Source organism: Chlamydomonas reinhardtii, chromosome 1 (genome assembly GCF_000002595.2).
Source record: "Chlamydomonas reinhardtii strain CC-503 cw92 mt+ chromosome 1, whole genome shotgun sequence".
Lineage (NCBI taxonomy): Eukaryota > Viridiplantae > Chlorophyta > Chlorophyceae > Chlamydomonadales > Chlamydomonadaceae > Chlamydomonas > Chlamydomonas reinhardtii.
This window is the reverse complement of record NC_057004.1, coordinates 4,476,368-4,499,253: the sequence shown is the minus strand read 5'-3', so window position 1 is coordinate 4,499,253 and position 22,886 is coordinate 4,476,368. Positions and strand designations below refer to the sequence as shown.

At 61.9% G+C, this 22,886-nt stretch overlaps 3 protein-coding genes across 3 annotated transcripts; all 3 read right to left on the bottom strand.

Annotated features, from left to right (window-relative positions):
* CHLRE_01g030600v5 (uncharacterized protein) lies at positions 1 to 10,401 on the bottom strand. The gene is made up of 22 exons (XM_001689533.2): positions 9,891 to 10,401; positions 9,699 to 9,808; positions 9,421 to 9,547; positions 8,222 to 9,198; positions 7,545 to 7,983; positions 7,265 to 7,414; positions 6,668 to 7,102; positions 5,632 to 6,484; positions 5,098 to 5,432; positions 4,794 to 4,897; positions 4,564 to 4,647; positions 4,214 to 4,422; positions 4,047 to 4,067; positions 3,765 to 3,896; positions 3,431 to 3,585; positions 3,189 to 3,261; positions 2,976 to 3,076; positions 2,785 to 2,834; positions 2,535 to 2,569; positions 2,368 to 2,406; positions 2,030 to 2,196; positions 1 to 1,807 (listed from the first exon to the last, which is right to left on the bottom strand). Exons 1-22 carry the CDS (start codon positions 10,071 to 10,073, stop codon positions 1,733 to 1,735), a joined length of 4,854 nt encoding a protein of 1,617 aa, XP_001689585.2. The 5' UTR covers positions 10,074 to 10,401; the 3' UTR covers positions 1 to 1,732.
* A 138-nt stretch (positions 10,402 to 10,539) lies between these two features.
* CHLRE_01g030550v5 (uncharacterized protein) lies at positions 10,540 to 16,261 on the bottom strand. Its single transcript, XM_001689532.2, has 13 exons — positions 16,015 to 16,261; positions 15,277 to 15,378; positions 14,802 to 14,993; positions 14,486 to 14,544; positions 14,104 to 14,224; positions 13,572 to 13,700; positions 13,221 to 13,271; positions 12,962 to 13,006; positions 12,704 to 12,829; positions 12,523 to 12,604; positions 12,161 to 12,272; positions 11,712 to 11,844; positions 10,540 to 11,406 (listed from the first exon to the last, which is right to left on the bottom strand). The coding sequence occupies exons 1-13, from the start codon at positions 16,126 to 16,128 to the stop codon at positions 11,293 to 11,295; spliced, it is 1,380 nt and encodes a 459-aa protein (XP_001689584.2). The 5' UTR covers positions 16,129 to 16,261; the 3' UTR covers positions 10,540 to 11,292.
* Positions 16,262 to 16,469: 208 nt separating this feature from the next.
* On the bottom strand, positions 16,470 to 22,851 carry CHLRE_01g030500v5 (uncharacterized protein). Its single transcript, XM_043058630.1, has 7 exons — positions 21,707 to 22,851; positions 20,152 to 21,616; positions 19,676 to 19,886; positions 19,504 to 19,547; positions 19,083 to 19,310; positions 18,822 to 18,930; positions 16,470 to 18,653 (listed from the first exon to the last, which is right to left on the bottom strand). Exons 1-7 carry the CDS (start codon positions 22,237 to 22,239, stop codon positions 17,446 to 17,448), a joined length of 3,798 nt encoding a protein of 1,265 aa, XP_042928544.1. The 5' UTR covers positions 22,240 to 22,851; the 3' UTR covers positions 16,470 to 17,445.
* Between the last annotated feature and the right edge of the window lie 35 nt (positions 22,852 to 22,886).

The following is a 22,886-nucleotide window of genomic DNA, read 5'->3' as shown; positions in this document are numbered from 1 at the left end:
TCATCACATGGTACTTAAAATGGCCTGTTGATCGCCAATAGGCGGCGGGTCAAAAGCAGTCGGAGCGAGAAGCGACTTCGTGCGTCCATGGACAGCTTACTATTGGCTGATGTGGTGTTGGGTGCTTCATCAGCATGACAATGAAGCCCGAGATGGTCCCGCTTACCAGGGTTGCGGCGTGCCCTTGCGATCGGACTGTCCCATCTTGTAAGTTCGCATCCATACATCACTTCGCCTTCTTTTTCCTCCCCCGGCATTCTCCGCAAATGTACCATCACCTCTGTCAAACGATGTAAAACTCACGATTTGTGGACATTCTCTGCATGGGTGGACATAATAGATACGGTCATATGGGCCACGCAGGATGCGTCCTCAACAATGACCCAGTCAGGTGCACGGTTGCCTATTATCCAGCAGGATACTAAGGTCAGCCCACTCTGCTGCATGGTAATCAGATGAATCAGAACGAAGTGCCCAAGCTCTTGGTGCACAAATAACACAAAAAATGCCACAGGTCTTGTCCAACATTATACCTGTACTGCTGCACCTTCCTGTTAAGCGCCTATCACGCGCGGTGCTTTGCGGTGCGGTGCTTTGCGGTGCGGTTCAACACAACGGACCTTATTACTCCCTGCTTTATTTCCCAGTTGTTGCTGCACAAGCAACTACCGCCCCCTTGACCAACATAACAGTTGATGGCATGTCCCCTTCAAGTCCTAAATGCTCATGTCCTGTCCATTCAAGGAATCAGCAGCCAAAACGCGTGACAATAATTTATTAGTTTAGTGAGGAGCGCGCACTTATTATGAGAGCGGTCCAGCTTGAATCAGGTATTCAACTGAATCACTGGCACGCATGACATCACAAACGCAAGCATTTGCCTGGCGCATACCGGCGACTCTTGCCAGCGCATACACGATGCATCCCATACGCATGCCGGTCACACTTCTAGCGTGACACGGAAGGGTACATCGTTGCAGCAGGGGGCGCGCAGTCATGCAGGCACACCGCCGCTCACCACTTGCGCGCGGACACAGCTCCTAGCTCCACACGGCTGACCCATTTGCGCAAGTATGTTCAATGTTCGACCTCCCGACTTGAAGGACGGGTTGCATCTCTGGCTTCTCCCATTTGCGCAAGTATGTTCAATGTTCGACCTCCCGATTTGAAGGACGGGTTTACGTGACAATGTAGCAATTAATCCGATCTTGCCAATGACCTCCAGCGCCCAGACGCGCCCTATACAGCCGTACTCACTTGAGTTGCGATGATGTCATCGAAGTCCCGCAAGCCCAGGGCCAACGTCCGGCGGGTGTAAAAGCACAGGGCCCCACGATAGGGCCCCTTCCTGCCTAGCATTCGGTCGTTTATTCGTACTGTTATGTAGCAGTGACGTTTGCAACTGGCAGACACTTGCCAGGAGCCGGCAAACACATTATGTGCTGGAAAGGCTCATTCAGTATACCCAAACCATCGCATGCAATGAACCCACTAGCCCGCCAGGGGTCCCATGCATCACTTGCGGTGATGCACACACTGGTCGATTTCCAGAGCCCACCCGGTATCCAAAGCCCAACCGGTATCCAGAGCCCAACACATGCTTCGTCACTGCATCAGGTTGCGGCACGCCCTGCTGGCAACAGCGGCCGCCTAAGAACGTCTGTGCCGGCTGCGCCCGCGTTGCACATACGCGCAACCGGAAAGCTGCCTGGACCACAGCGCCTCCACCACATCAGTAGCCTGAGTTCTCCAGCTCTTGCAGCTGGTTTGTGATGAATGCAACCAGGTCTGAAGCCTTGGGCCGCCTCTGCAATAGCCACGAACGCCACAGCACAAATGAGCGAGAGGAGATTTATGAAAGTCGCCATCCATCAGCGCGAACACGGTGCCACATACATGCACAACATCGCTGCCACTGCTCATGAATGGCAAAATGCCTAGCAGCGCACGTTGGCAGAGCATCAAAGACAGGCGCCCACTCGAGCCAAGGACACGGGGGCAGGGGTACCCGCTATGAAAGAGTGCCTACCGATGGGTCTGCGGCCCAGCAGGCCTGCGCCAATCCGCGGTAGGTGAAGGGGATCGAGTCGGAGAAGGTCGGGCGCGCGCCCTTGTAGATGTGGCGGGGAATGAGGTCGGGGTGAAGGTGCGGGAAGGGTCGGATGCCGCCTGCCACCAGCTCCCAGCACAAGATGCCTGCACCCGGTTGAGTTATGGTAGGAGCACAAGTCATAACTCATAAGGAATTGCAAGCACCGGGGTTATGTCTTTGAGGCATGGCATGAAGATCCGACTGGACAGGGGAGCTGCGACAAGCAGTCCGGCGTGCCATTGCGATCAAACCAGTAAGGCCGAATTGATGCTCACCAAAGCTGTACACGTCTGCGCTCGCCTCAACTCGGGCCTCTGCACACGCAGAAAGGGGCAGCAGATTGCGTGAAGGACATCCAGCAGTACAAAGGCTGTGTCCAAGATGGTTCAAGGAAAGCTGGGCTCCCGCAACCGCCTCCGCCAACACATCCCGTGTTGCTTACTTCCTGGAAGCAGCTCTGGTGCCATGTGGGTTACCCTGCGCAGAACGCAAACCACAGCGGTGCAAAGTACTTGAATGAATCATCAATAACCAGGAGAATGGCCCGACAGGTGTGTGCGGTCTGCGCATCTTGCGCCAGCCTGCGAGGTCAGTACAATTGGTATGGCGCTCCCACGGCTAGTTAATGACGGGAGTGTAGACCGAAGTTACTAGATTGGAGTGCACTCCGAAGCACTGAACAATGCACTCACGTGCCGCACGCCTGGTCAACCATCACGTAACGTGTGCCGTCCTCTGCAACCTGCGGGTGCGCGGACGAAGGATACATCGCCGGGTACATGCGGCGCGACTAGAAATCGATGACGAATGCGCTGTTGCCCCACCAGCTACCGTACTACAGGCACACGGACACGTAAGCGCAGCGCAAGGCACGCAAGCTTACCTCGGAAAGGTGCAGCACGAACCCGAAGTCCGCCAGCTTTACTGTAAAGCCTCGGTAGTCACGCAGATTGGACTTGAGCAGCAGGTTGGCGGGCTTCAGGTCTGCTCGGTGAGGGGACAGGTGGGAGAGTTCACGCGTGCTTGTAGAATAACATGGGGAACCCCACTGTGTGACCTAACCGGCGACTGCATCAATAAACACTTGCGCCCCCACCTCTGTGCACCAGGTTCATGGAGTGCAGGTGCCTCAGCGCCAGCGCCACGTCCAGCAACACCATGTACACGCCCTGCAGTAATCACCACACACAATCGGCATGGCGCGCAGGCGTCTAGGTCAGCTGCCAACCCAAGCCAAGAGCCCAGGTACCGCAATTCAACCTTAGGGCACAGGAACCCGGCACCGGGCGCTCGGGCGACACACAGTGGCATGCAGCAGCACCCGTCATGCGCTCTCACGCGTAGGTCCAGTGTAAACGGGTGGCGGTCCGGCTGCACCGGCCCGCCGCGCGCCACCACCACCCGCGGGAACAGGCGCGCCGTGAGCAGGGCCGCCAGCGAGCCGCCGTCCGCCAGCTCGGTGACGATGGCGCAGTGTGTGGGACCCGCGGGCCCTGCGAGGCAATGAGGGCCGCATGGGCCCGGGCAACAGCGGAAGACAGCTCAGCCCACCGCACCGGCTGAGCTGTACAGCGGGCAACCCCTGACCGGGAGTGCTGCTTTGCGGCGGTTGCATGCACGTCGACAGCGCGGCAGCATTGTATCTGCTAGCTAGGCTGCAGCTGGGTCTCACCTAGGAGGTTGGCTGAGGGCGGGTCCGCTGCTGAGCCCTGGCCAGTGCACACCAGGCAGCCGTAGGCGGAGCCGTCGGGGCGCAGGCGCTGCTCCACCAGCACGTTGGAGTGGGTGGCGTACACTTGGAGGACTGCACACGTCAGCAGGACACACACACAAGAGATTGGGTGGGTAAGCCTGTGGCTTCTTACAGCTGCGCGCCCAAGAGCATTCGTACAGCAGCAGCGAGGCCCCTGCGCCCACCAATGCTGTAGAATGCTATCTTCCAAACTGCACGTACCGTTGGGATGGCTCACGCGAACTGCAAAGCAAGGGCGCAGCGCAAGGGCGCATGTGCAAGGCACCGTAGGTCAGGCAGCAGCTCGCGGTGTGGACTTGGTAGGGCCACGGTGTACGGACTGTGCTGGTGTCAGCAGCACTACCATACTGTTCACGGTACGCACGCACCTTGCACTGCCATTTCCATGGCGTTGCGAAGCAGCGCCCGCCTCGCGCGCAGCTGCTCCTTAGCCAGCGCCGCCGCGTTGCCACCAGCATTACCGGGCGACGCCGCCGGGCTGCGCTGCTGCTGCGGCTGCTGGCCGCTGGCTGCCGTCTCGCCGGCGTCCACGTCCGGCAGCTCCATCACCTTGACCGCCACCTCCTGGGTGCCCATCCTGCAAATTATCAGGACATCAAACACCACCAACGTGGCCCACAGGCGCGGTCAGATACGTGCTGCGCGTGCAGGTCATGGGCTATGCAGTGCAGCCCACGAATCCGCTAGACCGGCTGTTCATCAACATCGCATGCCGCACCTGCCGCGGTACACGATGCCGCCACCGCCCTTGCCCAGCACCTCCACCAGCTCCAGCTGCTCCAGTTCGTCGGCGTGCGCGGCACTGCACACGTTTAGACACAGGTCCTTTCGATTCACTAACTTTGATGAGGCATTGGCTAGACGGCTATCGAGTGCAAGTCGTATGTGCTAGCAGTGCGGTATCCTCTTAGCTCGCAGGTCATCGCAAGGGGGAATGCTGGCACTCACGCGACTCCATTGTTCACCACCTCGGCAGTCATTGTCGTGTGGATGGACGTCAGCAGCAGGTCCAGCTGCTGCCGCATGCTGGTACCCGTCTCCACGCCCACCACCTGTAGGCGCCGCAGCGGAGAACCACGCACATCCCTTTCTTGGCACACAGCATGCATACCAGCAGTCGTATCGTATGGCTTCGGCATCTCACAAGCACGCATGCCATGATAACATCCCGAGTTGCGCATGCCTGCCACGCCCTCCTCACGCGCTCGGGGCAACACAGCCCTGTACGCGCTGTGGCTGTGGCTGGACTTACGGTCATAATGGAGGCACTCCCTGCAGTCTCCAGTCCGCTGTTGCCGGTGACAACGAACGCGCCCTCACCGCCCGCTCCGCCGTCACCCAGCGTCAGCTGCGCCTCCGGCGGCGCCACCACCGCGCTTATGAGCTCCTCATTGATAACCAGCGTCTGAGGCCCTACGCCTAAGCCCACGGCGCCCACGCTGCCCTCGCCGCCTGTGAGGGGCACAAGCAAGCCCGAGGGGCCGTGCATTCCACGCTGCAGGAAGTTGTTGCTGCCGCTGTTGTAGCGGGCTTGCGGGGCGCCCACGGGCCCGGTGCGTGTGCCGCCTGTTGGTGTCAGGCCGGCGTCTACGAGGTTGAAGAACACAGTGTGCGGCACGCGTGCATGTGTTTGGAGGGCCGTCGGCGCAGGGCGCGGGAGTCAGCCACAGTCATAACTATCCCCGTTGTAGTCATGTAATTTTGTGATAGTTGAGGTGTGGGGAAAATGGGAAATAGAACAGACGGAAATAATCAGCGCTTGCGCAAGAATTGCAGCGGGACCCACCTTTGGTTGGCGCCTGAATGCCACCTGTGCCAGTGGTTGTGCATGCCTCTAGGTTGCTGAGGATTGAACAGCAGATCACTGCGGGGCCGCCAAGGCTGCCGCGCCGTGCATTAGAAGCGGCTTGCGCCGTGACTGTCGCCGCCATCACAGGGGGGCTGGCTTCTGTCCTGTTGAGGTCCCTCAGCACCGCAGCATCCTCATAACCCATGTGCCCTGCTGCGGCCGCCGCGGCAGTGGCCACGTCGCCTGCGCCCGGACTGGTCAGGCCAGCCTCTCCGGTCAGGACGGACCCCGCTGCTGACAGTCCTTGCGGCTGGCCGGCGACAGCTGCCCTCCTCAGCACCTGGAGCGATGCGGCGGCTGGGCCGCTGCTGCTGTCCCCAGCTCCGCCACCGCCGGCTCCGCCATACAAGCGTGGGATGGAGCTCTGCGTTCTCGGCAGGCCGCCGCCTAGGCCCAGGCCCACGGCACCGGACCCGCCACCAGTTCCAGCGGCCACAGCGCCTGGTGCTTGGCCCTGCTTCCAGAGCAACCCACTCTGCACGGTTGGCCGGGTGCCGCTGACCTGCAGGCCGTGCGGGCGGCACGGGCTGTGCGAGAGCGGCAGCAGGCCAAGCGTACTGAGGGACAGGTGGTGCTGCAGCCCACTGGCCCCGCTGCCGGCTGGCCCCGGCGGCTGCAAGGTGACGCCGTTCAGCGAGCTGCCGCCGCCGCCCTGGAGCTGGTGGCCGGACATGCCGCTGGTGGAGGCGGGCCGCAGCACGGCGAAGTGGCCCGGCGTGGTGCTGCGAAGCGTCTCAAACTCCGGCGCCAGGGAGCCGTCAAGCTTGGCGCACACCGGCTCCAGGAATATCTGAGGCACACGAGGAGGCAAGGACAGGTTCGGGTTCAACACGTCCAGGCGTCATGAGCGATGCACGGAAGCCATCAGTCACTAGCGAGCTGTGCGCACTGCTGCTTGCCTCTGGGGTACGGCGTAAGGCGTGTGCAGGCGGCACCCCTGCGCCCACCCCATGGATGGCTACCCCCCGCCCACCTGGTCGAGTAGCTCCTGGCAGCTGGCGCGGGCTGCCTCCAGCAGCTCGGCCGGCAGGCGCTTGTTGAAGCACAGGTACATGGCCAGTACCGCCTGCCCGTGCCGCACGCCCACAAGCAGCAGCGACAGGAGGTTGCTGGCAGTGACGCTGCCGGCGCCCGCGGGCACAGTCAGGGTGCTGAGGCCGGCTGCGGCGTTGGCAGCAGCAACAGCGGCGGCGGCGGCTTGTGCGGCGCCGCCAGACCCATTGGCACCCGCCGCGCCCTGGTTTGGGCCGGCGTTGGTCATCAAGGATGTCGGCAGGACTGTGAAGGGACTGGGGCAGTGGGAGCCGGGCCCGTGCGGAGAGACGATGCCGAGACTGCTGCCCCTTCGGCCGCCGGTGCCAGACCCGCCCGCCAATAGGCAGACGTCCCGCGACGGGTTGTGGACATTCTGCAAATTGGGTCGGAATAAATCAAAGCAATCAGACGGACATGCATCCCAAACAGTTTGGAGTCAAGCATTGTTAAGTGCAAGTGCACACCTGAGTCACAGTTACGTGACAGTCAATCTAGGAAGCCGGGAAGCCGCTCAGCGAATTCACCGCTGACTGACCTGCACGTACTGCGCCACGTCCTCGATGCACGCGCCTCGGAAGCCCACGTGCGGTAGGACGCCGTCCTGATCCTCGTGCGCCTGCTGCTGCGCCTGCTGCTGGGGCGAAACGGCCAGCGCGTGTAGCATGGTGTGCTTGAGCGGGAAGGCCTGCGCGCAGTAGGTCGAAACCGCAGGGAAATTAATGGAGCCGAGCGGCACGAATTACAAGCCAGCGCACCCAGCAGCGGCCCAGTCACCATCGACATGCGAGATTCCGCATTGTAACAGTAGTACGCACCTGTGCATGCAGGCTCGGTGGCGGCACCGACTCCAGCGCCAGGTTCTGCGGCAGCTGAACCACGATGGCACGGATGGGCGCCGGCACGGAAGGCGCATTGCCGCCAGTCGTGTGCTCAGCGGAGGCGGCCATGGCAAACCCACCACCGCTAGTCACGTTAGCGGCTGAGAGCGTGCCGGTGGGCAGCAGCGTTGGATCAATGAGACGGGCTGTGGTAAAGGGCGGGGCTGTGATGTTATTGGTGTTGGCGGTCACGGCGTTGGCGTCAGAGGCCAGAACCAGCGCCCTTGCGGAGCAGGTGTTGGTGAGGCCGATGACGTCGATACCGCAGTGCGATAGCGCTCCTTGGTGCTGCGCCTGCGGCGCCTGCGGCTGCTGTTGCGGCGCCACCTGCTGTTGCTGTTGCTGGCGCGAGAAGCGTGTGGCGGTGCCACACTCACTGCAGGATACAGCAGAGTTACGGAATTCAAGGACAAGCACGTATTGGTTGTTCATGTGCGCCAACAGAATATAGTTGAACAACTAACTCTCAACTCAGTGTAACTCGACTGGCGTGTGCTGATGCGCGTGTGTTGCGGAGGAGGAACCTATATGCGCGCGCGAGGAGCTGAACATTCGAGTTGCGGATAACCCACTCCGCCATCCCGCACCTCCGCACCGCCTCTGCGCCGCCTCACCTGCTGCCGCCCGTGTTCATGAGTATGTTGAGGCGCTGCCGCGAAGCCATGCTGCTCAGTGGCGCCGGCCGGTTGCCGGAGCCGCAGCCGCCGCCTCCAGCTGCGCTCGCGCCCGGGGCCGTCGCGCCCGGAATGATCACCGCCACCGTGCCGCCAGGCACCCCCGCCGGCGGCTGCGCCATGGGCGAGGACGCATGTCCGCCCGGCACCTCCACACTCGATCTCGCCGAGCGGGGTGCGGTGTGGGAGGCAGTGAGCTCCAGTGTAGAGCCAGTGGCGGCGTAGCGGCCGTCGCGACTGGTGAGCGACGAGCCGGCATGCTGCTGCGGGTGGAACAGCAGCCCCACGGCGGCGTCGGGGTGCGGCAGAAGGGCCGCACGCACGCTGGCGGTCACGAAGAAGCGCCGCCGCACGTGCGACGCCACGGTCGCGCACAGCTCGTGGACCAGGGCGTGCATGCTGTTGGCACCAGCCACGCGCGCCAGCGCCGCCGCCGTCCACCGCAGCTGCTCCGCGTCGCTGCCCAGGCCGCACACCGACGCCGCCAGCCCCAGCTGCTGTAAAAACCCCGTGTTGGTCAGCAGAGGCGCCAGCGGCGTTGTGGCGGTGGACGCGGGGGCGGCTACGGCTGCCAGGCCGCTTTTGGCCGGCTGCGGCGGCTGCGTAAGTAGCGACGGCCCTGTGGCACTTGCCGCAACTCCGCTGTCTGCCACCTCGCCGCCATCCGCCGCGGCCTGCTGCGGCTGGCTGTGGGTCGCCGTGGAGGGCGGCATGGGCGCTGGCGGCGCCTCAGTCACCAGGACCAGCGCACCCGCCACTGCCATGCCCTCAAACAGCGGAACTGCGCATGTCGTGGGGGTGCCGAGGGACACGTACTGGGATGGCACCCGTGATGTGTCGGCGAGGCTGTCCACGGAGTTTAGGCCGCCGCTGGAGAGGAGGACGCGCGAGAGCTGCTCCTGGAAGACGACGGGCTTCTGTAAGCAGCAAAAGAATGGTTAAAGATTGCAGGCCTCGGCTATCAACAATGTATGGCTTGTCGCTGCAGGGGCAGGATGGCGCCCCACAGATACCCTGTGCTGTTTCTGCGTGTGCCAAACCGTGTAACCGTGCTGGCCATCCCCGCGTGTGGGACCTTTCCACGTACATCGTACGACCGTTGCAACCATGTGTATGTTGCAGGGCCGCATTATGCCCACCTGTGTGTCGAGTACCCGCTGTAACACGTCCACAGGGGGTGGCCCAGAAGCCGGGTCACCGGCCGGCGCGCGTGCCACCAGCACAAACGCCAGTTGCCCTGCGCTGATCTCCGCCAAGCCATACACGCTGCAGTAGTGATAGGGCGCCGATAGATGCCAAGCGTTATATTTTATACACCATCTCTATTATGCTATCTGAGAGCAATTGACGTGCGCGCCCATGTCGCAAAAAGGGGACACATGAACATAACAGTGACTGCCGCGCGTCGCTGGCGCACCTGGCCGCGGCACCGCTGGAAGCATGGATTGAGTGTAGTAGGTGCAATAACCGAGTGCCCCAGCTGGCGTGCAGGGCTGTGCAGGGCGCAAGCAGGCCTTGCAAAGCAACCTGCGCAAAAAGTGCAAGTCAAGCGCCATTAGACACAGTTGCGGTACCCATCGATAATTGACCAAGTGCTCTATATACGTGCCTGGGCGGCTGCGTCGTCCGTGCCAGTCTCTGGCGGACGCGGCGGAGTGGAATTCTGCGCGGAGGCTAGCTCCTTTGGGACGTCTTGGTCCGGCTTGAGCGGCCTTGCTTCCGTAGAAGGCAAACCAGCGTTTCCATTTGCCGGAACACTACTTCGGCCAAAGCAGCAGAGCAGCGCCCGCATTTCCGACTGTGTTTCAGGTGTATGCCCTTACACTCCCCTGATTCATTGCTGCTATAGAGGTACCGAAATCAATATATTATTCAAGTGCTCAATGGCGTGGCGTGTGCCGTCGAAACTCTCGCGCTTTATTGCGACGAGCCCTTGTAGATTGTGTGAGTCCATAGTAAGTAAAAAGTCACACAGCAGTCCATATGTAAAACCAAACAGGTACACCTAACGCAGGTAGAGCTCGGGCGAGTCGGGAAGTGGATTGCCCGACGACGGTCTTGACGGTCATCGCGAATGCTGCTTCGACGCTCCTTTGTTCCTCTGACCGCTGTAAGCAATCACAACTGTTGCAATGTTGGCACGAAAGTAACCATGTAAGGCTCAGTTTCCCCGGTCCTCCTGGCGTGACTCATTGCCTGTGGCCGGCAAGGTGGCCGGTGTCATGTCCGCTTCAAATGACCGGGTCCACGAAGCGCAGTGTCAGCAGTAGATACACGGTTACCCTTGCGGGCAGAACAACGGCGCAATTCAAGGCGATCGCTGCAACCACCGGGTCCCTTGGACAGCCCAAGGCGAAGGGTGTGCCACGCACTCCAACCTGGTGCCGCTCACGACAACACAAGGCATCGCGTCAGTCGCATTGACCAAGGGGCCGCAGCCGCCGCAGCTGCTGCCCCCGCCGCCACCTCATGTGCGGGCTGTCCGCGTGGCTGTGCGGCGTGCATGTGCAGCTCCTGGTCCCCGAACCAACGCGGCGTGGGCCTGGGCACTCAAAAGTAGGCAGGGCTTGGTACTGCGGTACATAAGGAGAGTCGGTGATCCCCCACATCGATACCCTCAGCGCATGGAACATCCCGACAACCCCGACAACGAAATGGTTTTCCCTTGCAAAGGAAAAGCGGGCTGCGCCCACGCCACGTATCCCGTCTACGACCGCAAGCGTCTACCTCCCCTCCCGGACATAGCCGGGTCAGTTTGTGACAGGCACGGTCCGCCATGCATCCAGCCACGTCCCGCTGTCAAGCACAAGCACAGCAGGAGTCAAACCAAACAGCAATCAATCGCACACCGTGCCATGCTATGGATAGCAGGCCATGCATACGTGATGTCAGCCCACAACTAGTCATGTGCGGTTTCTCTTCGCCACGCACTTCACTCCGTGACTGCGCATCTTGGACTCTGCCGCAGCCACCTCCAGCCTGGGCTTGTAGCGCACGCCGCCGCTAATGACTCAGAGCACCCCAAAGAAGGGGTTGGTGATTGCTTCGTTGAGTGCGGCGCCGGCGCCATTCAGCAGCTCCATGTTCACCTTGTCAGCCGCCATCACCAGCGCTTCGTCCGTCTTCTGCGAGGGGTGCAAGGGCCCCACAGGCCATCGTGCGTCAAATGATGCGTGCAGTGCGCGCGCAGAGCTTACTGCCGCTCGCACTACACGGCAAGGAAGCACGCGACACTGCATGCTGAGATAGCGTGTGGTATGGGATGCCGGACATGCACGGGTGTCAACGTTATGCGCACATGCCCCTACCCCACGCCCCTACCCCCATACACTGTGTGCGCAGGCTGAATCGGATGACGTGCACACTGTCACCAACACAGCGCAGCGTTTCAACAACTGCCGCATCACAGCCGTGCCACGCCCCCACCCACCTCGAAGCCGCAGGTGAGCAGGAAGTCGATGGCTCCCGGCAGCACGCCCACGCGCGACTGGAATGCGGCGTTGGCGAGGCGGATGCTGCGGAACTTGTCCTCGCCGGGGTTGGCGGCAATGTTGCCCAGGTACCTGCGCGTGTGCGTGTGCCCGTGTGGAGGGGGGAGGCAGTGGGCGGTAGGCGTTAGGGAGCATTGCAGGCAGCGCGGTAGGCACGATTGCACCACCCTCAGCTGCGCTGCGGCCCTGCGGCCCACCCATCGCCCACTGCCGCAGGGCACACCAGCACGGCCGCAACCCTGCCGCAATCCCAGTCAGCGCAGTCAGTTGCTGTTTCCCATTGGACGGCACGCATGTACCCACACCATGCCTGGCGGCGCGCACAAAGCACCGACACCGACGTCATACACACTGCCACAGGCACAACACCGGCCGGTCGCCCGCTCACTTGAGCATGGTACCGCACGCTGTCTTGAAGGCCTCCTCGCCGCTGCTGCCGGCCACACCCGCCATGTGCGCCTTCTTCAGGGTCACCAACTGAGAGCGCATCTTGGACAACACTGCGAGGAGGCACACAAGAGTGGCAGGGACGCGACGGCAGGCGGCGGGCGACAGGGTCTGAGCACTGTAGTTGCAGTGGCAGGCACACGGCGCTAAGGGAGCTGTGTAACACCGGTTGGCGTTCCTGGGCGCCGAGCAGAAGACGGCTTGAGAAGCGGCCTGTTCCGGGCTGCGCCGGCGACCTGCAGGTGCCTCGGCCCTGAGCCCCCTTATTGGGAGCCCCGCTCAGAGCTCTCGGAGCATACTCACATGAGATGGGCTTGACGTAGTTGAAGGCCTTTTTGGAGGCCTCCTCCTCCTCCTGCTTCTTGCGCTTCTCCGCCTCGCGAGCCTGTGACGCAGCGCATGCATCACGTGTAAGCCATGTTGCAATGCAAAGCACTAGGCTTGATGCACAAACTCGCAGACCCGCCCGCCCGCGCGCCCGCACCTTCTCCTCTTCCGTCAGCTCCTCCGGCAGCCCCAGCTTGCGGCGGCGCTCCTTGCGGTCCTCCTCAAGCTTGCGCCGCAGCTCCTCGCGTGCGCGCGCCTCCTCCTCCTTTTCCCGCTTGCGTTGCTGCGTTAGCCGGCGGCGGCCATCGGAAAACACAATGTCACAAGGAGGTCACGGATAGGTTAGCGGTGCGGCGCGACGTGGAGCAGATGCAGAGGGGCCGGCAGTGACTGGGGCGCCTCCTGTGTGGCTCACCTCGGCAATGCGCTTCAGCGCCTGCTCATCATCCTTCTCTCGAATCTGTACAGGCAGCGTGAAGGGAGGTGGCATAGGGGCACAGGACGATAGGTGGAGAACGGCTGAAGCGCACACCTCCGCCCCGCATAAGTCAGAATCCCACTTCACAAAGCGCTCAGCCTCTCAGGCCTAGCATCAGTCCGTCTTGTCAGTTGCCCCTCCCTAAGTTCCAGTTACGGTGGTCATGGGGATTACTACTCGATAAATGCACGCGCACCTTCTGCATCTCCTTGCCCGCCCGGATGCGCTCCAGCTCGCGCAGCCGCTCCTGCACACCAGCAAGGCGGGCCCAAGTCAAGCAAACGCTGTGCTTTCTGTCTTGTTAGCAGTGCAGTTGAGCCCGGGGAGGGGAGCGCTGCAGCCGCGCACGGCCAGCTAGCAACGCTGGCATTGCCAAGACCCCATACACGTCCAACATATCCCACAGGCGGGCGGAACACAGCCAAGCTCCACTCCTGGACCAAACGTCAACGTCCCAGCACCAACCTGAATTGCAGGGGATACCCAGCAGGCCCCGCCAATTCGTTCACAGCCCCCCTCCCACCGCCGGCGCCCCCGTGTCACCCACCATCTCCTTCTCCTCCTTCTCGCGCTTCTCACGGGCCTTGCGCATTAGCTCCTCCGCCTTACGCCTCGCCTCCACCGGGTCAACCGGCTCCTTGCTGCCGCCGTCCTGGCCCGAGCCCTCCGCTTCCGACTGCAGCCGAGCAGGGTTTGGAAATTTGATTCAGCAACGGCTGCATGTTCGTGTGCGTGGGCGTGCGCGTGTATGGGCGCGTGCTCCTGCGGCAGGCTGTGCGACCCCCTCCCTGCGCAGTTGCAAAGATGCGGCCGCAAGGAGAGCGGCATGTCCGGTGTCGCCCACTGCTTGGGACCAAAGCCCCATTGGCAGTGCCCCGCCCTTGGAAAAGGTGGAAAATAGCCCTGCTTGATGATCCGATTGCTCTTCCTCTCTTTCCTACTGCTTCTCCTCCTGCTGTCTCTCCTCCTCCCGACCACATACCGCAGTGCCCCTCTGTGGCTGGTTCTGGGCCTTGTTTCTTTGGGATTGGAATGAACTACCCCCCCCCCCCCCCGAAAAAACCTGTGCCCCCGCGCACCTTCTTGACCAGCAGCGGCTCGTCAATGCCAGGGTCGGTGTCGTGGTCCATCAGCCAGTTCACAGCCGCCTCCACACTCGTCACCGCCTTGCTGAACCAGATGGCCCGGATGGCGCGGTTGCTGAGGGCAGATTTTCGTGGGGAGACAGGGGCGGTTGCAGGTAGGAGGGAGATGCGGGAATGCGGGGCGCAACGGAAGCGCATGGATAGGTCAGACCGACGGCGGAGTGCAGGCGCAAGTACGCCCCGTAACGAATGGGGGAATGCGGCCGTAACGCGGTGGGTCGAGGCAGGGACCATGAGGCGTGCGGTGCAAAAGGAGAGGCCAGCGGCGGGGTGCTACGCATAAAGGGAAGCATGGAATATAGCGCCCAGTCCTCACCGTCCGAAGCCCATCTCCTCCATCTCCTTCAGCAGATTCTCCGGCACCTCGGCCGGAACCTGCAGCGCACCCCGGCGCACACACTCCACCCGTCAAACCACGCTGCTGGCACTCGCGACAACGCAACCGCATTGCGCAGCAGTTGGGCATCACGCACCCTGCGGCTGCACTGCGCCCCACAGCCGACGTTCATACGGTACATGCGCCCTAACTAGGGTTATCACCCGTACCTGCTCCCAGTCGCCCTCTGTCGCCCCAGTAGCAGCTCCCCTACCAAGACCTCCGAGAGCTCCTCCCCGCCACCGCCCCTCCTCACCATCTCCTCCGAGCCGCTGGTCCCCGCCTCGCCGCTGCCGCCTGCCGCGCCGCCGCCCTCCGCCCCCGCCTCTGTCTTGGGCTTGGCCTTGGGCGGCTTGCCCAGCGAGGCCCTCAGGATGTCGGCGTCGTCATCCATGGCGTCCTGCGCCTCCTTCATCTCCACCTCCGTGTTTATCACCGCGTCCTCCGTCTGTCAGGAATGAACGTGTTGTTAACTGATCAAGGGTCGAAGGGCGTTAGCCACCGCACTACGGTACGTAGGAACAGATGTGGACGGCTTCGGCTGCCGGGCAAGTGGGATCAGCGGTTATGGCGTTGCCGGGCATTTGGCGTTGCGGCATTGCAGCCAGGTGGATTCACACTAGGCCTGATGGTAGCATCGGCATGCGCGTTGGTCGTGCCGTGTGCTGCTCCTACGCTGCCCGCACTGTGTTCAACCGCCGTTACCACCCTGTCCCCCCTCACGGGCTTACCTGTTCCGCGTACTCTGCGTGCCCCGTGAACCGCTTGTGCATGTCTTTTTCCGCGTCCGTGCGGCAGGGCTTGCCGCACGTGAGGCACTTCATCACGCGGATCTGCGGGTGATATGCAGGTCCGAGTGGTCATGACGTCATAGCGTCAAGACAGACACCACACAAGCAGCGCTTGCGTCGCACGCCATGTAGCACGCCATGTAGCAATGGCAAATGTTTTGCACCGGTACTCCACAGCTAGTGGGGCTGTGCCGGTAACAGGGCTGCGGGTCCCTCTGCGGCCCGCGCTACCAAGCCTGCTGTGGCCTCCACTGATGTGAAGCGATGCCTCTTTGTTGGCATCGCCGCGCGAATGGCGTTATGGCTTTTGGTTTTGTATGAAGAAATCCCCTCCGTCCCTCGGCGGGTGGCCGTGCGGATCGCGTCCCGGCTTGCTGGCATTCCCGACACTCCTGTGAACTCCCATCCTGGCTGCACCAGGCTGGGCCCCATCGAGGCTGCGTCGTGTCTCCCCCTTGTGGCACCGCCTTGTTGTCGCTTCCCCTCAGCAAACAGCTTTAACCTAGCATGACATTCTAAAATGAGGCTCCGCCCGGTGCTGTTGCTGAGCATTCCCCGCAGGTGCTGGGCACACGTCTGGACGCAGGCCCAGGTGCCCTACGGTTTGGCCCCAGGAACCTTCGAGACACCTTACCCCAACTGCAAACACAGAACCCTAGCTTCAACACAAACCCTTACCACTTCTGTCGTCTCCTCAAACGAGGAGTGGCCCGTCACCTCGCCATGGTTCTGGGCTTCGGCAACGTTTCTCAACAGAGCTCCGCAGACGCCGCACTTCAATGATTTGGCCATTGTGTTTGACCTAGGGCAGCGCCTGGCAAACCGGTCTTCACAAATGAAGACGAATTTGCGATCGGGTGTGTGCGTGGGCTTGAAACTGCGTCGTGGACTGAAACCTAGCTATTACTTTGCGGCAGCATCTGAATATGAAATTATGCGCTCAGGCTTACAGTGGCACGATGTACATGCGCCGGGCCGAAGGACTTGCACCGCAACCGGTGCCGCGCAACCCGCGACCCATCGGCGCCGGTGATGGCTCCTTCCATCCCCACCCTTTCCTCCTCCGCTGTGCCTGTCATACTCTGTCCGCCGGTCTGCGTAAGCTAGAAGGGCAGTCATGTGTGGAGCTAGGGCGGCTCAGAGTGAGAGGAAGCCCCGGTGTATGGAGGCCGGCCGGGGACGTGAGATATGTGGTGTAGCGCTGTGCAAGTCCCAAGAGTACCGTGTCATGGCAGCATTGCAGCAATCCAGCAGTGCAGGCGTCCACTTTGTATCAGGTGCAAGACAAGTGCCCCTTAAGACATGGACGCGTATCGCAAGAGAGGAAGCGTTACAGCCTTCCTCGCGCGCACATAGACACATGCATACGGTATCGACTTATGCCTCACTGCCATCACCACGAGCTTGCCTGATCTGTTCTGCCTGACCTACATGCGTCACCATGCCAGACTCTTCTCCTACCTATACACTGCCTTCCATTATCCTCTTCTTTGTCAGCCATTGATCCAGTGCCTCATACTTGATCATCGCCTAGAGGTTTGCTGCTCCGCTATCTGTACCCTGGCTTTAGTACTAGCCGCTCAGTCCTTCTACCTAGCATTCACACCACACCCGCGGAAGCTGGACTTCCTTTTCATTTTCTGCTGCACGCCGTCATCGGACGGTTGCCAAAAACTGCATAATCACACGAACAGGATCACCAGGGTTGCCGCGCACGATCTGGCGCTCCTGCAATGTAAGCAAACACCACTCGTCCGTGTTTCTCAACCAAATCATACGTATGCACAGCCACCGGCAGTTGGGAACAGTACACAAGAACATCACCGCTATGGCTCTACAATACTTCATGGACTGACCTGTGCCAACGGCCAACAGGCGTGTGCAGGCCATGGTGCGATCCCCGTGCCAATGCCTATGCATCCTAGCAACACTTCGCAGGGCAGGGCGCGCCTGCTTCGCAGCAAGCCGTCCACAACTCCTGCCCACAGACGGACACCGACATCCGGCTGACACCAGCCAAACTGCACAACGCATTCAATGCTCTCAACCTGCTACGTCTCTAACAACGAATGCCCACATCCATTGCAAATCGAGCTGGACAGCGACACATTACTTGGCGGTCCGCACAGGCGCGCCGTTCTGCGATGGCCGCGGAGGTGGCCCGCCCGCCGCTTCTGGCGTCAGCGACAGCCGCACGGCCTTCAACGGCTTGGATGAATCCGATGGCCGGTTGGAGGGGCTAGGTTTGAGCACGTCCATGGCCTCATCTAGGTCCACGTGCTGCACAACGCTAGGCTGCCCGCCGCTGGCCGTACCCACCCGGCTCCCGCCGCCACCTAAACCGCTGCTGGTCGCTTGCAGAGCGCCGCTGCCGGATGAGTTAGCCAACGGGCCACCGGCAGTTCCAGCCCGGCTGCCCGGCTGCAGGCCGCCGCTTAGGGTGCCCTGTCGGCTGCCGCCGCTGCCGCTGGCCAGACCGCCAGTCAACGAGAGTTGGGGCCCACTGAGCGAGCCGCTGCCTGTCGGCCCCGCGCCACCGTTCAGGCTTACGTTATTGCTGGGCCGCCGCATCGGCATCGATGGTTCCCGCTGCCGCCGCGGCACGCCCTCCAGCTCGTCGTCCGTGCCCTCGTCGCCCTCGCCCGTGCCGCTGCCGCGGATTGCGTTCAGGATCGCCATGAACGGCGTACTGCCGGCGCCGCCCGCCTCGTCCCCCTCGCCCCCCTCGTCCCCGCCGTGGAAGCGAAAGCTGACGTTTCGCCGCGACAGCGAGCGGCCCAAGCGCGCCGAGGGCGCCCGCGTGAGCCCGCCGTGGCTGCTGGCTGTGCTCGGCCGGCTGTGCACACCACCGTTCTGGCTCTCCCGCATCCGCGCGGTCGTTGGCCGTACATAGCGGCTGCTCTTGGGCCGGCTGCTCTTCGGCCGTGCGTACGATGCGCGGCCAGATTTGGGCCGCGCAGGCGACGCTGCTGTCGAGCGCGTGGTGCCGTCAATTTCCGTCCGGTCTGCCGCCGAGTCGTCTGGAGCGGTGGTGACTGCGCTGCTGATGGCGCTGGGCGCTGGCGCCTGCACGTCGTCCAGCGAGCTGTCGTCCTCGGGCCCGCCCAGCGCCGGCCGCGGGCCCACGCCGAGAGGAATGAGGTCCTCCGGCTTGGGTGTCCACAGGTACGTCTGCATGTGGCCCTTCCCTTTCACCTCCACACCGCCCGTGTCCTCCCAGTCCTCCAGCGGCAGCAGCTGCGCAAACAGCTCCGAGACCTGCACGCAGCCTGGCTTGCACGTGCTCTCCATGCGGGAAGCCGTGTTCATGGTGTCGCCTGTGCATTGGCAGTTGGTGGGAATGCATAAGGTTAGCAGGCAAGAAGTCGAACAGCGGGCACAAAAAGGAAGAGATTCGCCGCCAGGCGCTCGAGCACCTTGCGCCGTGCAGCAGCAACAACATGCAGAGCTCACGCAGCCCGCTGTTTGGTGCTGCGGTTACTCACCAAACAGCGTGAATTTGGGCATTTTCGGCCCGACCAGCCCGCTCGCCAAGCTGCCCGTGTGGATGCCGATGCGGATTTGCACCGGCGCGTGATTGTGCGGCATGAGCACCTGTGGAAGCATAACAACAACCGGAAGTTACGCGTCTGCACGCTACACTGTACACATGTCAATACCAACCCGCACGCACACGCCAGACGTCGTGCACCCACCGCCGGTCCAACCACCATCCGCCCTTGCACCGTTGCACCGCCTGCCCTCACCTGCTTCGACTCGCGCAGGATGGCTTTTGCAAAGTCCATCATGACCTGCGCGTGCTGCAGCCGCTGCTCGTTGTCGCCCTGCACCGTGCACGTGAAGCCGTCGTCGTCCTGCATGGTGAGGCCCGCCACCACGATGTAGCAGTCGCCCACGGTGTCCAGTTTGTACAGGTCGTGCAGGTCCACGAGGTCGTCGAAAATGGTGTACAGCTCGTTGAGGAAGTGCATCACCTGCGGCGGGTTACGGGGATACTCGTCAGCAGCATCAAGGCACGCCACAACGCGTAGTAGCACAGGGGCCCAGCAGCGCTGGGCCCCCATCCCTGCACTCGCCCCCACAGTACATACAGTCGTCCGCAACACCGGCACTATGCTTCCAACGCAAGGCAACTGCCCAGACTTCCGCTTTGAGGACAGAACGTACCTCGCTGGGCTCCACCTCCTTGCTCATCGACGTAAAGCCCACCACTGCAAAACAAAGGTTTGCATAACGTTAGCCACGCGAACAAAGCATGTGGCTGCGCCCACGCTCCCATAGTTGCACGCGCCAATCAACACGAACATAGAAGCAACCATTGCGCCCGGCAGTGCCTCACCGTCCGTGAACAGCACGATAACATCGTCGTGGTGGTTGGCCAAGTGCGTCAGATTCCGCGAATTGTAGCCGTGCTTGTGAGAGAGCATGTACTCAATCACGTGCCGTGGGAACAGCTGCTCAAGCATACCAAGCTGTGCGTCCGTCAGATCCGCCAGGCGGTTCTCCAGCTCCACGCGCGCAGTGACGTTCGTTTGGAGCAAAAGGATCACCTGCAAGGCAGGGATACAAGCAAGCCGTGTGAAGTGCAATCGTGGGTAGGTCGCGCGCGCATCGGTCGTCCCGCATGACGACCTACCCCCTTCTCGGGCCCCAAATCTCCGGCCCGTCCCCCAGCCCGTCCTCCTTTGCCAACCCGGTTTCCGGCCCTGGGCCCTACACACCCCTATGCCGTGACGGCCGCCCCGAGCCCGGGGGTAGTCCACTTCCCGCCACCGCCCCACCCCACCCCCAGCAGGCGAACGCAGCCGTCCGCACCTGCTTGTCCAGCACCGGGTCCAAAAGGGGGATGGCCGAGATGTCGTGCCAGCACTCCTCCTGCACCGGCCCGCCCTGCCGCGAGTCCGGCTTCTCACCCTCCGTGTGGAAGCTGTTCATCGAGCCGGTGAAACTGGGCTGCTGCTGCCGCTCCGCCGCCGACTGCATTAGCGTCATGAAGCGCCGGTTCTGCCCCTGATTCGTCAGGTGCGAATGCTGCGTGGGCGCACTGGCTTTGCTGATGCCCGTGGAGAACGAGCCGCCGTGCGTGATGTGGTTGCTGCTGTGCCCGTCCTCCAACTGGTTGGGCAGGTTGAACACCACGTGCGACGCCCCCGGCCCGAGCGTGTGACTGCCCAGCCGCGGTGCCGCCCCCGTAATGCTAGCCATCCGCCCCACCGGTAGTGCTGCAGGCCCAGCAATGGCCACGCCGCTGTCGCGCGTGTCCTGCCGCTGCGGGTGCCGCGCGCTCTCTTGCCGCATCAAGCTGGGCTGCTGCTGGAACGCCGCCCGCCCAGTCCTCGCGTTATTCCGCTGGCTACGCGCGTTCTGCGTCGTAAAGCTCTCCAGCTGGAACTCCGGTTCAAGCGCATCCTGGATGAAGCGTTTAGACACCGCGACGTTGAGCTTCTTCCGGTCATGGCCGCGACTGCCGTGACCCCAGCTGCTCTCCGTCTCGAATATCATGTGCCGCTTCAGCGACGATGGCACCCGGACAACCTGCTGCCAGTAGTTGCCCTCGTTGACCTCCTGCAACATTTCTTGCAGCATCTGCGGCTCATACTGGAAGAGCACGCCCAGCATCCCGTCGCCCGTCTCCACGTTGTGACTGGTGAGGTCGCCACAGTAGTCTATGCTTGCGGCGTTCTGATACAAGACGTGTCCGTTGAAGTCGATGAGCGTGAGGATGGAGGGGACGTGCGACAGCACCGCGTAGTCGCGCAGCAGGCGCGGCATCACGTCGGAGGCGTCATAGGGAACGTTGTGCTCCAGCAATAGCGCCGGCAGCTTGTGCCCATTGGTGTCCGACCAAACGCAGGGCGTAATGCGCAGCCCGTAGAGCGACGCGGACGCGCCCGTGGGGTCCGAAGTGACGTGGCTGACCGGCTTGCAGTCGCCCATCGAGAGATTCCGGATGGCCTTCTGCAGCGCGAACGTGAGCAGCGGGTCCCTCCGAAGGAGACGTCGCAGCACCTGAGCATAGTCCCGGCTGGCGCTAATCTTGAAATAAGACTTCGCCACGCCGTTGACGTAGAGAGGGAACAGCTTGTTGTGGTTTCGACGGGACAACGAGTCCGGCGAGCCGTCCGCGGACGGTTTTGCCTCCATCGCCACGCCTCCCCCCTCGCCCCCTCCGTCGCTAGAGGGCTCCAAGCCCAGCACCGCGATCGGCTTCGTCGTGGACGTTGAAACTGATTTGTGGATGTCCTTGGCGTAGTGCACAGGGAAGCCGCGGCGTTGCAACCTGCGGGCAAAAGGCGAAACACAGCGTTAACGGGCCCGCGGCTCGAAGGTGCGCACAAAATTTCTCCTGCGCCTACAAAGCTAAACTTACAGCTCTGCAGTGTTGATGGAGCCATCGCGGCCGGCCGCTCGCAAGCGGTTCGAAGGCACCGGCTCCGCAGCGACCTGGTTACCAGGCACCAGGCGCTTCGACTGCTTCCCTGAGCCCTTGAGCCAACCCCAGTTCATGAAGCCTTTTTGAGACTGCCCCGACGTGGAGGTCTGCTCGTAGCAGTTGCTAGACAATCGCCGCTGCCGGGCCATTTCCAACGTGGTGTTCAGAGCTTCCGTTGCCTCCATACTCTGCCTCCGCTGGCGAGACCTGCTGTGAGGATATGACCCTCCAGCGTGTCCAGAAGCTGGCGAGAGGCTGGTTTCCGTGCTGGAGAGCAGGCCTGGTCCGATAGCAGGGGAATCGCCGAGCTGCTGCTTCCGCTCCGCCAGCGGCTGCTTCCCACCACTGATATGGTCATGGCCTAGCAGCTCCCTGCCGGAAGAGTCCAAGCCCGGAGGCGTGGAAGGCTCGAGTGGCAGAACACCATTCGCCCCACCGCGCGGCCCGCATATGCAGTCGAATAGCCCCATGGTCCTCCTGGGCCGCTGAGCGGCCCCTGGAGGTCCCTACAAGGGCACGATAGCTAACGGGAGCGCGCGTCCCATTGCGCCTCGAAGCTGACAAGTCCTGCTGGACTGCGCCTCGGCGCTCAGATGCCTATGTGCAGCTATATTTGGTCACAGAAGAGTTCAGATTGAAGGCCGCGGGGCAAAGCTTGTCACAAGGTCGTAGGACGCGTCGCTGGCAAGCCAAGTAATAGTTTCAGAAATATTGCGAAATAGTGGCTCGTCTCCTAGAATGTTGAGTGTTTTACAAAGACATCTCGAGGCGTCGCTTAGGAAGAACCTGTCCAGCGTTGGCAATGGTACCTGGAGTTTGACTCCTTCGCCGCTATATTTGCTACGAGCATATAGAGTTGACAGAGCTCTATACATAGGGGCTACATATGATTTGCAGGTTTTGGTTACACGACAATCCTCTGCCCCATAAAGGCTGCGTTCCCCTTCAATCATCAAAAAGAAGCACACAACCCCAACTTACAAACAAAATAGTTGTAGGTTGTCTGCACATGCACTTCGAGCCAACCTGTAACTAGTATCACTCACATTGACCGCTGCGCTCTCCGAAGGTTGCGCGTTGGCGAGCGCAAGGAAGCCGCAAGCTATGAGTAATCCTT